Here is a 13913-nt window from a genome sequence, read left to right on the forward strand (position 1 = left end):
TCCACATACTAAATTGTTTCAATTGGCTTCATATAAATAATAATCTCCTAAAATAGTAAGAATGCAATTAGGTTGCTGTTTAGCAATATGTCAATTCTTTTTGTTGAGTGTGGTCGCCTTTCAGGATAACGATTTGAGTTCAGCTGAAAATAAATTTGAAGTGAATCTTGAAGCTTCTTGGAGACCCAGCCCATTCCAGCTAAATTTACTCGAAAGTATATCAGGATATAATGAGTCTTTGTTTATTAATACATTAGCCAATATCATTGGCTTTTCTATTGAAGAAAATGAATCGGATGAAGAATCGAATGAAGAATTGAATGACGTTGATGGCACTCTTATAAGTGATTCTCATATATATATGAAGGTGGTTGATGCATTAAATCTAGATGATACTTCTAAGTCATTCATAGGGTTCAACTTAGTAAATAAGATATTTACGCCTCGTATTCAAGCACATTATGAGTACTATACTAATGTTGTCGATCCCCAATTCTCCCATAGGTTGTACAAAGAATGTTCCACGGATTCTTTTGGGAATAAAATTCTCTCAGGGGAATCTGACAAACACCAGGCATGGATTCTTTATAATAACAAGTTATATTGCTCGTCTGACGAAGTTTTTGCTTTGAAAACCGATAAGAAGTCTACTTCGACGGATGATGTTTTACCATTCGATAGAGTAATTGGTTCCAACCAGGAATCACCACTTTTAGTTCTATATGGAGATATAGAATCTGAGGTTTTCAAAAACATGTTCATAAACCTCTACGAAAGTGCAAAAATAGGAAAATTAAGATTTGTATGGAGGTATATTCCTTCCAATAATCCAGATCAACGTGAACAATTAAGCGGCTATGGGGCTGATATCACATTGAAGCGAACAGATTATATGGTTATAGATGATCGTGACATCAATAAAATTGAATTTAAAAATGAAAAAAGGATAGAAAATAAGAACTATCATCTTGATAAGGGGTTTTCAAGGATTGCAAGACTTGACGAACTTAAACCAATTTCCAAAGATAATCTTACTGATTTGGGGCTAAAATTGACTTCGTTCATATTATCCAATGATTATTCTGATATTTCAAATCATGATTTATTGAATAGTATTTTGCAAGACTTTCCGAAATTTGCATACTATGTGTCCCAATTAGATCCCGAAAATATCGATTCCGTTAGAGAAAGCGTAAATGCTAATGTGAAACTAGGTATGTCTGAAGAATCTAATGGTATTTATATTAATGGATCACCTATAAACAAACTTGAACTTGATGTGCTTAAATTGGTTGATAAAGTACGTGATGAGTTAAAGTTAGTGAACGAACTAAAGGAGTTGGGATTTACGACCGGTCAGGCAAAGAAGCTTTTATTTAAGTTTGCATTATTAAGTGCTGTAAAGGAATCACAATTCCGCACAGGAAATACCATTATGGGTGGAAATGAAAATAGATTTAAAGTCTATAATTATCAATTCACACCAATGAGTAGACACAAGAAAGGTGGTGTTGTTTTTTTCAACAATATCGAAAAAGATGATGTATATGAAAGTTTTCCTTCTAGTCGGAGAGAAGCTTATTTAGGGTTTTCAGCGCAACATCTTAGACCGGGCCAAATCCCAATAATAAGAGAAAACATCCATGACTTGATATTTGCTTTGAACTTTTCAGACAAGGAGCAGTTAAAAGTTTTCTTCACATTTTCTAAAATCATTCTTGATAAGAGTTTACCTCAACAGCTAGGCTTAATTGCATGTGGTGGTAATGAGAAGGATAAGATGATAGCTGAAATCTTCTACTTTATTGTTGATAAGGCATCCTTGACAGAAGCATTAGCCTTTTTGTATAAATACTTTGATGCAAAAGATGAAGAAGCAGAGAAAGAAATCTTGAATGCCGTTAGCATTCCGTCAACATACAGCTTCAATGAGTCTATTTATCAAGATGTCTTGGATAGATTTTCAATCAATTCACCATCAGTTATATGTAATGGTGTTATATACGAGCTTACTTCAACCTGGCAGGTATTAATGGGCAAACAGCTTGCACAGGATATTCGATTAATACAGAATCATATCCAAAAGGGCGATGATGTTAATAAATCATTGAAAAGTTTTCTTTTTGAAAACGCCAAATCTGAGAGAAACTTGCGTATTATTCCTAATGATGCTAGTTTGATTAAATATAAGGGAATAAACCAAGAATTAATAGATAATTCAATTTCTTTCAAGTGCAAAAAGAAAGATAATGGAGCATCAGCAACATTTTGGTTAATAGGTGATTTCAATTCAATCAATATTTTGGATCAATTTGTTGAAATTTTACGTACTATGAAAGTGGAACGATCGTATTCTATTCAAGTACGGATCTTGAACAAATCTACGGATACAGATTTACTAGACAAGATCAAAGCTCTATTCCCTATTAACGAGTTAAGAACTAAAGATATTGAAAATATAATATCTTGGTTATCAGACAGATTACATAATTCTGTCAACTGTAAGCCGGATAAGAATATTGTTCAGTTACTAGAAGCAAGTGGATTACCACCTAACCACCCTTTGCTCTTACTTAATGGTAGATATTTTAGGTTGGATAAGAATTTATCATTTAAAGAATTACAACAACTTTTAGAATATGAATTCAGCCAACGGCTAAATTTGTTTGGTGATATTATATCAGCTTATCCGGACGAATTTCCACGATCATTCTGTGAATACCATTCGTCCAGATATGACTGTTCAGACTGGTTTGATTTAGTCTCATCTTATGTTACGAAATCTTTTCACGTAGATGATAACATGCTCGTCTCGGATGTTGCAAGATTCGATTTTAGTTCTTTGAATATGGATAATATTTTGAAGATCTCTGAGGATGAAACTTCTAAAGAGGTGGAAGTCTTAATTATAATTGATCCCATTGATGAAATGTCGCAAAAGCTAGTATCTATTATTTATGCTATCACCAGTTTTCCGTTTGTTGATATCAAAATATTACTTCAACCACAGCTCGAAGCAACTGAGGAAGTTAAAATTGGTAGATTTTATCGAGGTGTATATCCATCCTCTATTCCACAATTTGGTAAAGACGGTGGATTAGAAATTAAAAATAAAGCAGTATTTGAAATGGTACCTAGCCAAGAATTATTTACTACGAACATCGATTCTCCCGCAAGGTGGCAAATAGTGATACATGATAGTCCTTCTGGAGTTGATTTGGACAATGTGAAATTGTCAAATTATGTTGATAGTTTAATTTATGGAACTTACGTTTTAAAGAATATTTTAATTGAGGGCTATGCCAAAAATGTGAAATATGGCATGAATCTTTCTGGCTTGACAATAGATTTGAGTAAAGACAATTCATATACCGACACAACAGTTATGTCTAATTTAGGGTATTTCCAATTATCTGCTAATCCAGGAATTTGGGAATTTAAAATCAAACCGGAAAGCAAAAGTGAAAAGTATTATTCATTGCTATCCGCATCGGAAAACGTATTCATTTCAAACACTGATCCTCTTGGTAGCGTAAGGGTAGCGATACTTAATCTAAACGGACTAGTTCTAAAGCCAAGATTTACTACTAATTCCGGGTACGAAAATAAATTTATATTTGAAGAGGACGATAATATAGAATCTGAAGATGACAACAAAATCGGTAGCTTCATGAAGTCGCTCTTGAAGTCTAAAGCCCCAACTACGAAGAAACATGCAGATATCAATATCTTTACGATCGCAAGCGGTCATTTATATGAGAGATTTTTATCTATTATGACTGCATCAGTGATGGCACACACCGATAAACTGGTTAAATTCTGGATCATTGAAAATTATATTTCTTCTCATTTTAAGAAATTGTTACCTCTTTTGGCACAGGAATACAACTTTGAATATGAACTCATAACTTATAAATGGCCAAACTGGCTAAGATTCCAAAGGGAGAAACAGCGTACCATTTGGGGATATAAGATTTTGTTTTTAGATGTCTTGTTCCCGCAAGATTTGAAAAAAGTTATATTTGTTGATGCAGATCAGATCGCACGTACCGACATGAAAGAGTTGGTTGATCTTGATTTGGAGGGAGCACCATATGGCTTTACTCCCATGTGCGATTCTAGGAAAGACATGGAAGGGTTTAGGTTTTGGAAGCAAGGATACTGGGCACATGTATTGAAAGACGGCTTGAAGTATCATATTAGTGCATTATATGTAGTGGACTTAGACAAGTTTAGAGCACTTTCGGCTGGTGACAGGTTGAGAGCTCATTATCAAAAGCTCTCGTCTGATCCAAACTCATTATCTAACTTAGATCAAGATTTACCCAACAATATGCAAAACAAGATCAAGATTCATTCACTTCCTCAAGAATGGCTCTGGTGCGAGACATGGTGTTCTGACAGCGAGTTTAGAAATGCAAAAACAATTGACCTTTGTAACAATCCCTTAACAAAGGAGAACAAGTTAGACACGGCTAAAAGACAAATTCCCGAATGGACTACTTATGATAACCAAATAAAACGTTTGATGGATCAAATTAATGATAATGAAAACCCAAAAATTTCTACAGATGTATTAGAAAACACACCTCGCAATGACCTACACGATGAAGACAATCAATCTCAATACGAGCCTGATTATATTCATGATGAACTTTAGTAGCTATATAGTTATAGAATCGAAATTTAATTACGTAATGAGTCATATCACATGCTGTTATCTAATAATTTTTCAGGCGCGGTACCGGATCAGTACTTAATAAACGAGATAATTTTCAACAAAGTTATTCCAACATCTTAATCGTTGTCAACAGTTCATCATAACGTAGACAGAATAGACCATGAGAATCTCGGAAAAGTTGCTGCAAGCACATTCAACGTCCAGTCCACCACCGGCCACATTTTCTTTTGAATTCTTTGTTCCAAAGACTTCTCAAGGTGTCCAAAATCTTTATGATAGAATGGACCGGATGTACGACTTGAATCCTATTTTCATTGATATTACGTGGAATGCAGGAGGTAGATCGTCCAGTTTAACTAACGAGATGGTCTATACAGCACAATCGACTCTTGGATTGGAAACATGCATGCATTTGACGTGCACAAACATGAAGATAGAGTTGATTGACGAGGCATTGCATAAAGCATATGTTTCTGGATGTCAGAATATTTTAGCTTTAAGAGGAGATCCTCCATTGGATGGCTCCGAATCTACTGGTGACTTTAAATACGCCAAGGACTTAATTAGATACATTCGTAACAAATATGGTGATCACTTTAATATTGGTGTTGCTGCATATCCGGAAGGACATCCAGAAGAAGAAGACGAAGATAAAACATTGCAGTACTTGAAGGAAAAATGTGATGCCGGAGCTAATTTGATCATTACTCAGATGTTTTACGACGCAGACAACTTTATTAAATGGTGTTCAAAGCTTCGTAAAATAGGCATTGACATTCCAATTATTCCTGGAATTATGCCAATTTCGACTTATGCCGCGTTCATCAGAAGAGCTAAATGGTCAGAAGTAGTGATTCCTCAACATTTCTTAGATGCATTAGAACCAATCAAAGAAGATGATTATTTGGTTAGAGCTAAAGGTACAGAATTGGTTAGCGAAATGTGTACCAAGTTAATTAAATCTGGCTATGTGAATCATTTACATTTCTATACCATGAACTTAGAAAGGGCTACGATCATGATTTTAGAAAATTTGAATTTAATTGAGTCAGTGAAATCGCACGAAGTTATAGGTGGTAGTGACTTACCTTGGAGGAAATCTTTACATCCCCAAAGATCAAAAGAATCAATCCGTCCTATTTTCTGGCAAAATAGAAAATATTCCTATATATCTCGTACTTCCACCTGGGATGAATTTCCAAACGGGAGATGGGGGGATTCAAGATCTCCAGCTTTCGGTGACATTGATTTATTTGCAACAGATTTATTGAGACAATCACCAAAGAAGGCATTTGATTTATGGGGCCACCCTGGAACATTGAAGCAATTCTCAGATATTATCATTTCATTTTTAAGTGGTAAATTAAATTCATTACCTTGGTCCGACAGTGCTATTGGTCAAGATTCGGAGATTATCGTAGATAACTTGATTGCTTTGAATAAAAAAGGATTCTTTACTTTAAATTCTCAACCATCGTTAAATGCTATTAAATCTAATGATAAAGTTTATGGTTGGGGTCCAAAGAATGGTTATGTTTATCAAAAGCAATATTTAGAATTCTTTGTCCATAAAGACATCATTCCTGCTTTATTACATCAAATTGATAACTACAACAGAGGCCAAGGAGATTCCAACTCCTCCGTTTTGACTTATTATGCAGTTGACCAAAAGGGAAAGTTATTTTCAAACACCAAAGACGATGACATTAATGCAGTTACATGGGGTGTTTTCCCAGGCGAGGAAATTTTACAGCCAACTATTGTTGAAAAGGTTTCTTTTTTGGCCTGGAAGGATGAAGTCTATAGATTGATTACAGAATGGATCAAAATCTTTCAAAGTGATTTTGTGAAAGATGTAAACATTACTAAAGAAGACGTTGATGCTTTCGTTAAGTTAATGACTAATTTTAACGATGAGTACGTTTTATGTAATGTGGTTAATAACAACTTCATTGATGACAATCAAACTATCTTCAAGTTGATTGACGAATTAAATATTCCAGACTTAAAGTGAATACAAGCCTTCGTCGAAGTCGTCTTTTTTTTTCAGACGTTTATCTTTTTTGTTCTTTTTTATCTTTTATTTCACACAGACAGGGTATTAGGCACTCAACATGCCCCATTTAAGATCAACTTCAACCTCGATCTTAAATCTTAATCCTACATTGCGTATCCTTTTGTTAGTTTATGACGGTACGATTAAATTTTTGTTTTTTTAAAAAAAGTTATATTTCATTTCAACAATTATATTTTGGTTAATTTTTTTGGTATTTAAAATCCTGTGAATAGTGTGGCATCCTCAACGGTATGGTAAATTATAAAATATATATATATATATATATCCCATCATAAATAAAAAGTTTTAATTCTTTTTAGTTCCAGTTTCTCCACTAAGAGCAAAATTAGAATGTAGATGAAATATTAATACATTAACGAAAATAAATAGTTATATATAAAATGATCAATGATCTAGAATAAAGACAAAAAGGTAAATATGAGTGGTACTATTGCATTGAAAGTAGATATTGGTTTTCCACTCCAAGCCAAACCCTCATAGCTTGATTCGATTGCAATAGACGAAGGGAGAGAGTAAGAGTTAAGAGTTGATGAAGGCAATATGAAGGAGGAGGTTGAGGTCACAACTGTAGATAATACTGTAGTTGAACAGTGTTGTTGGTCAGCACATGATGTGGAAGTAATTTCTTTCGTCAATGTAATCGTGATATCTTTGGTGTTAGTACTGGATGTTGATACTGATCCTATATGATCTTCGGTTTCTGATTCGGTATCAGAAGAAATTGAAGTTTCTTGAACTGAAGTGTATTCAACAGAAGATAATTGGGGACTAGTAGTAATAGTTTCGGAAGCTTCATAACTTGAGTGAGGTTTTGGAGTCTCAGATATAGATTCAGTATAGAATGACGATTCAGTAGAGGACTGATCCCAGCTCGATTCTACTGTTGACAGTTCCGCATTGGATTCCGTAGTCAAGGGACAGTATGTTGTATAGCTGGTGGTTCCCGATTTGTTAGTGGTAGTTACAATAGTGATACCGGTCTCAATTTCTGAGGTAGTACATTCATTTTCGTCGCAAGATGTCATTGTTATAGTAGATGTTGTAGGTACGTGAATAGTGGTACTCGCTGGTGTCAGGCTCGAGGGAATTGTTATACTAGTGCTTTTAATACTAGATGACCTATCCTTAGTTTTGGAGGGTTTTGATGAGGTCAACGAAGACTTGGAGCTTTCAGTGGTTTCAGTAGATTTTGAAAGTGTGGTGCTATAGCTTTCCGAAGAAAGATAGGAACTTGTGATGATTGAATCACTTGAATGTTTCGTCGAAGCAACACTTGGGGATTCAGACAGCGAAATAAGATCCACAGAAGAGGAAGGTGTCGTAACAGGTACAACTTCTGTGGTTGGGCAATAAGTCGTATACGTAGTAACCTGTGTTTCGTCAGTTTTTGTAACTATAGTAATTCCGGTTGGTACAGTTGAGGTGTGACAGGAATCTCCGTCGCAGGAAGTTATAGTAATTGTTGATGTTGTAGGAGCATAGATCGTTGTATAATCGGTGGACTCTGTTGAAGTAACAGAAGTATCTTTGACGCTCGAACTAGATTTGGGTTTCAGTGAGACACTTGATGAAGACTTCAGTTTTTCTTCGGAACTAGATTTGTAACTAGAGACAAATGTACTTGAACTATGATGAATCTTAGACGAACTGGTTTGTCTAGTCATATGTGATGATTCTATCGAAGAAATTTTGGAGGATGTCAGCACGCGAGAAGATGATAGGAATTTGCTTGATGACTTTGCTTCAGAAGAAGATATTTCTATAGAAGACGACAGTGCTTTGGAAGATGATACTTCAGGTGACGAAGAAGTGGGAGTAATTGGTACAACTTCTGTTGTTGGACAGTACGTAGTATACGTAGTAACTTGTGTTTCGTCAGTAACAGTAACTATGGTAATTCCAGTTGGTACAGTAGATGTGTGACAGGAACCCCCATCACAGGAAGTTATGGTAATAGTTGATGTTGTAGGAGCATAAATCGTAGTGTATTCCGTAGATTCTGATGTTGAGGTAACAGAAGTATCCTTTATACTCGAACTTGACTCGATTTTCAGTGAGAAACTTGATGAAGATCTCATACTTTCTTCGGAACTAGATTTGGCTGGCGTAGAAATGCTTGATATTTGATCAGATGTAGATGCACTCTTATGCTCAGTAGTAGAAGAAGGCTGTACAGACGATACTTTCGATGACACTGCTTCAGAAGACGACTTGGAAGATGAAGATGTCGGTTCTTGGGAAGACGAAAATATTTTGCTTGATGGCTTTGCTTCAGAAGAAGATTTTTCTATAGAAGACGACAGTGCTTTGGAAGATGATACTTCAGGTGACGAAGAAGTGGGAGTAATTGGTACAACTTCTGTTGTTGGACAGTACGTAGTATACGTAGTAACTTGTGTTTCGTCAGTAACAGTAACTATGGTAATTCCAGTTGGTACAGTAGATGTGTGACAGGAACCTCCATCACAGGAAGTTATGGTAATAGTTGATGTTGTAGGGGCATAAATCGTAGTGTATTCCGTAGATTCTGATGTTGAGGTAACAGAAGTATCCTTTATACTCGAACTTGACTCGATTTCCAGTGAGACACTTGATGACAATTTCAGACTTTCTTCAGAACTTGACTTGATACTTGAACTAGGATGGGTGGAACTAGATTGTACAGACGACACTTTAGACGAAACCACTTTGGAATATGTCAATATCTCGGAAGACGACGAAGATTGAAGGGACGACAGTGTTGCGCTGGATGAAAATTGTTCCTTAGAGGACAGTTTTCCAGGAGACGACAGTGCTTTGGAAGATGGTACTTCAGGTGACGAAGAAGTGGGAGTAATTGGTACAACTTCTGTTGTTGGACAGTACGTAGTATACGTAGTAACTTGTGTTTCGTCAGTAACAGTAACTATGGTAATTCCAGTTGGTACAGTAGATGTGTGACAGGAACCCCCATCACAGGAAGTTATGGTAATAGTTGATGTTGTAGGGGCATAAATCGTAGTGTATTCCGTAGATTCTGATGTTGAGGTAACAGAAGTATCCTTTATACTCGAACTTGACTCGATTTCCAGTGAGACACTTGATGACAATTTCAGACTTTCTTCAGAACTTGACTTGATACTTGAACTAGGATGGGTGGAACTAGATTGTACAGACGACACTTTAGACGAAACCACTTTGGAATATGTCAATATCTCGGAAGACGACGAAGATTGAAGGGACGACAGTGTTGCGCTGGATGAAAATTGTTCCTTAGAGGACAGTTTTCCAGGAGACGACAGTGCTTTGGAAGATGGTACTTCAGGTGACGAAGAAGTGGGAGTAATTGGTACAACTTCTGTTGTTGGACAGTACGTAGTATACGTAGTAACTTGTGTTTCGTCAGTAACAGTAACTATGGTAATTCCAGTTGGTACAGTAGATGTGTGACAGGAACCTCCATCACAGGAAGTTATGGTAATAGTTGATGTTGTAGGGGCATAAATCGTAGTGTATTCCGTAGATTCTGATGTTGAGGTAACAGAAGTATCCTTTATACTCGAACTTGACTCGATTTCCAGTGAGACACTTGATGACAATTTCAGACTTTCTTCAGAACTTGACTTGATACTTGAACTAGGATGGGTGGAACTAGATTGTACAGACGACACTTTAGACGAAACCACTTTGGAATATGTCAATATCTCGGAAGACGACGAAGATTGAAGGGACGACAGTGTTGCGCTGGATGAAAATTGTTCCTTAGAGGACAGTTTTCCAGGAGACGACAGTGCTTTGGAAGATGGTACTTCAGGTGACGAAGAAGTGGGAGTAATTGGTACAACTTCTGTTGTTGGACAGTACGTAGTATACGTAGTAACTTGTGTTTCGTCAGTAACAGTAACTATGGTAATTCCAGTTGGTACAGTAGATGTGTGACAGGAACCCCCATCACAGGAAGTTATGGTAATAGTTGATGTTGTAGGAGCATAAATCGTAGTGTATTCCGTAGATTCTGATGTTGAGGTAACAGAAGTATCCTTTATACTCGAACTTGACTCGATTTTCAGTGAAACACTAGGTATTGAACTCAGCAATGATACCTCTTCAGAAATGGTTGAGCTCACAGATACAGAACCTATAATTTCAGAAGGTGCTGAACTTGACGTAGATTCGGCACAAGTGTGGCAAGAAGTAGGAGTGTCACATTCGTCCTCGTCTTCATCATCTGAATCTTCATTTTCACAATCGTCCGAAGTTGGTTGAGGATTATCTGTATCAATTGGCACGGTAGAAGTTGTTACTTGACCAGCTGAATCAGTTTTTTCTATAACCTGGTGTTCGGTCGATAATGGACAATATGTGGTGAAAACTGTCGATACTCCCAGCGTAATTGTAGTCACAACGGTAATTCCCGTTTCATGACTCTTGGTAGCGCAAGAGTTTTCAGAACACGATGTAATAACCACCGTACTAGTCTCCGGGGCATAACAGGTAGTATAATATGTTGAAGTTCCGCCATAATCCCCTTCACCACCTCCACTTTCCTCGATATCAGCACTCAGCGAGAGATTATGCTTGGAAGATGCACCACTTGCGAATGCTAAGCAAATTAAAACGATTGTATATATAAACTTCATTTGAGTGTAAATTATTACTTCTCTTCATCATTTTTTTCAAAGAGTGGATAATTGTCCCATATAAATACGTTTCATCAAAGCTGCTCGACTGGCTACACTTGCACACATTAATCGAATATTTCCCTTTTTGAATACGTTACTTCTTCTAATCTATTTTCAAACATCCCGTTTGGTTTCTCAATAGGTACACTACAATGTGAGTTATTTTTGGCTGACTCCTAGTAGAAAGCTTACCTCTATGATAAAACAATTTTGAAACAAAGCGACGATTTTGCAGCAATTCGCAGTGTTCCAGCCATCAAATTAAAGTTCTAGTCTGCATCAGAAAAGTCAATTTCGCGTTTCAACACAATTCAAAAATTAACCTCTTCTAGACCCTTAAAAGGATTCAGGGTTAACAAGCAAGATATGGTTCATGAGCCGTTTCGAGATAGAAAAATATCTTCGACAATGATATATTCATGTGTCTAGATTCAAGATAGTTCATGTGAGAAATTTACAACTTCAGAGAGAAGGTTACAGGTATTAGTGTAATCGAATAATGGTGGGTGCAATGATTGTCGCCTAATAACTTTTTATCACCTTCAAATATTAGTGCAGCCAAAGGTGGTAATAATGGCAACCATAACAATAATGGTAACAATAATCCATTAGCTTCGGCGGTTGATTCAGGTCCCGGTTCTATTTCTTCTTTATTGTTACGTCAACGTGCTTATCAGGAAAATATCTAAGGATTAGAATATGTCTACTAAACGACGGTACACCCATGAACTATGCAAAGATATACGCTACAATAAATCGAAAGTAATTACAAATATGTATATGAGAGGAGAGAACATACTTCCAATCATTTAATAAAATGAGGAAGGGATATCATTATTGAAACAGATGTAATGAATAAAGCGTACGAAAATTGGTAAATTCGAAATCCAGTGATTGACTGTGATGGTTGATAATCTAGATAACAGATAATAGAACAGCTAAAATAGCATATAAAATAGCAGCAGATGATGGGTCTCCGCGAAGAGCTGCTGCTTGGAAAGTTTCGATAGCTGGAGGACGTGCAACAGCAGATGAAGTTGTATGAGGAGGAGCAGAAGTGACCATTGTAGTTGGCTCACTTGGAGCATGATAGGTATTGGTTGGTTTTTGGTGGGCCGCTTTGATGGTCTTGGTGTATTCTGGAGGCGAATTGGTTGGTACTTCAGTTGGTTTTTCAATTGGCTTCTCAGTTGATTTAAGAGGATGCAGTGAAGTTGCAGATGGTTGGTTATTGGTTGGGGGTGTTTCATCACAAGAAGATGTTGGAGGTGGTTCTTCACAAGATGAAGTAGGTGGAGGTGGTTCTTCGCAGAATGAAGACGTTGGAGGTGTTTCTTCACAAGATGAAGTTGGAGGTGGTGGTTCTTCGCAGGATGAAGACGTTGGAGGTATTTCTTCACAAGATGAAGTAGGTGGAGGTATTTCCTCAGAAGATGAAGTTGGTGGTGGTTCTTCGCAGGACGAAGACGTTGGAGGTGTTTCTTCACAAGAAGACGTTGGAGTTGTTTCCTCACAAGATGAAGTTGGGGGTGGTTCTTCGCAGGACGAAGTTGGGGGTGGTTCTTCACAAGATGAAGTTGGGAGATGCTTTCCACCTATATTTGCTTCAATAGAAGTACTTACTAATGCCTGAATAGTTCCTTGTGGTGGGTTGGAACCCGCATCTTGACTATTTCCTGCGATGTCCTCAGATGCCGCAGTAGCGAAGGATGCTGCACTTAGCAAAATAACGATGTTTTGATACTTCATGTTGTTTTTGCAACTTATGTTAAATATATCTAACTGACAGGACCTTGACCCTCATTTTATACCTTGGATTGTTTCTTCCATTTATAGAAAATCTCGTATCGTCCCATTATTTTTAAGACCTACAGGAAATACTTTCTTTACTATTAAAAATACCTAAAATTATACCCCAACATATGGGATTATTGCATCCCTGTTATTAATAGTTTCTAATCATATATTAACTTCAAAATGTCAGTAACTGCAAATATTTCAAAAATATTGCGACCATGTTCGTTTTGGAAATTTATTACCCCAATGTAGCTTTACCAGAGTATACAAGGGTCTATAAAGACGCTAAATTACGGATATTATTTTTTAGACGGAATAAGCTCATTTACCTACAAATAGACTAAAAATGTAAACGAGGTCTTCCCAACCGTGAACTTAGTCCTTTCTCAGTCATAAGAAAATATATTAAGGCTTTTCTAAATATAGCCTAAGAATTTTTCATTAGTTTATAGACACTTTTAGGTTTAGATTAGATACTCACCAATTATGAATGACTAAAGATCTAAAACTATATGGATCGCCTATCATAAATTGACTTTCGTTTTGATTGAGATTAGAACGGCTATTGTATACCAGCATGAATACGATTTGCGAGTAATTTAGATCACTATTGTCTACCTATCGGTCCAGAACTGATAAGATTATATTCAATTACATTATATCTACTTTATGTTAGAATGATAATTTACTTAGACAG

General features: G+C 36.4%; 4 protein-coding genes across 4 annotated transcripts; 2 read left to right on the plus strand and 2 right to left on the minus strand. All coding sequences in view use genetic code 12, as the record gives it.

Annotated features, from left to right (window-relative positions):
* Positions 1–61: 61 nt before the first annotated feature.
* DEHA2G01232g (DEHA2G01232p) lies at positions 62–4660 on the plus strand (the record flags this gene model as incomplete). The annotated part of the gene is made up of 1 exon (XM_461591.1): positions 62–4660. The coding sequence occupies one exon, from the start codon at positions 62–64 to the stop codon at positions 4658–4660; it is 4599 nt and encodes a 1532-aa protein (XP_461591.2).
* Positions 4661–4841: 181 nt separating this feature from the next.
* DEHA2G01254g (DEHA2G01254p) lies at positions 4842–6695 on the plus strand (the record flags this gene model as incomplete). The annotated part of the gene is made up of 1 exon (XM_002770509.1): positions 4842–6695. One exon carries the CDS (start codon positions 4842–4844, stop codon positions 6693–6695), a length of 1854 nt encoding a protein of 617 aa, XP_002770555.1.
* A 455-nt stretch (positions 6696–7150) lies between these two features.
* DEHA2G01276g (DEHA2G01276p) lies at positions 7151–11377 on the minus strand (the record flags this gene model as incomplete). The annotated part of the gene is made up of 1 exon (XM_002770510.1): positions 7151–11377. The coding sequence occupies one exon, from the start codon at positions 11375–11377 to the stop codon at positions 7151–7153; it is 4227 nt and encodes a 1408-aa protein (XP_002770556.1).
* A 957-nt stretch (positions 11378–12334) lies between these two features.
* On the minus strand, positions 12335–13168 carry DEHA2G01298g (DEHA2G01298p; the record flags this gene model as incomplete). The annotated part of the gene is made up of 1 exon (XM_461595.1): positions 12335–13168. The coding sequence occupies one exon, from the start codon at positions 13166–13168 to the stop codon at positions 12335–12337; it is 834 nt and encodes a 277-aa protein (XP_461595.2).
* Between the last annotated feature and the right edge of the window lie 745 nt (positions 13169–13913).

The sequence above is a fragment of the Debaryomyces hansenii genome, assembly GCF_000006445.2.
Source record: "Debaryomyces hansenii CBS767 chromosome G complete sequence".
Taxonomy (NCBI): Eukaryota; Fungi; Ascomycota; class Pichiomycetes; order Serinales; family Debaryomycetaceae; genus Debaryomyces; species Debaryomyces hansenii.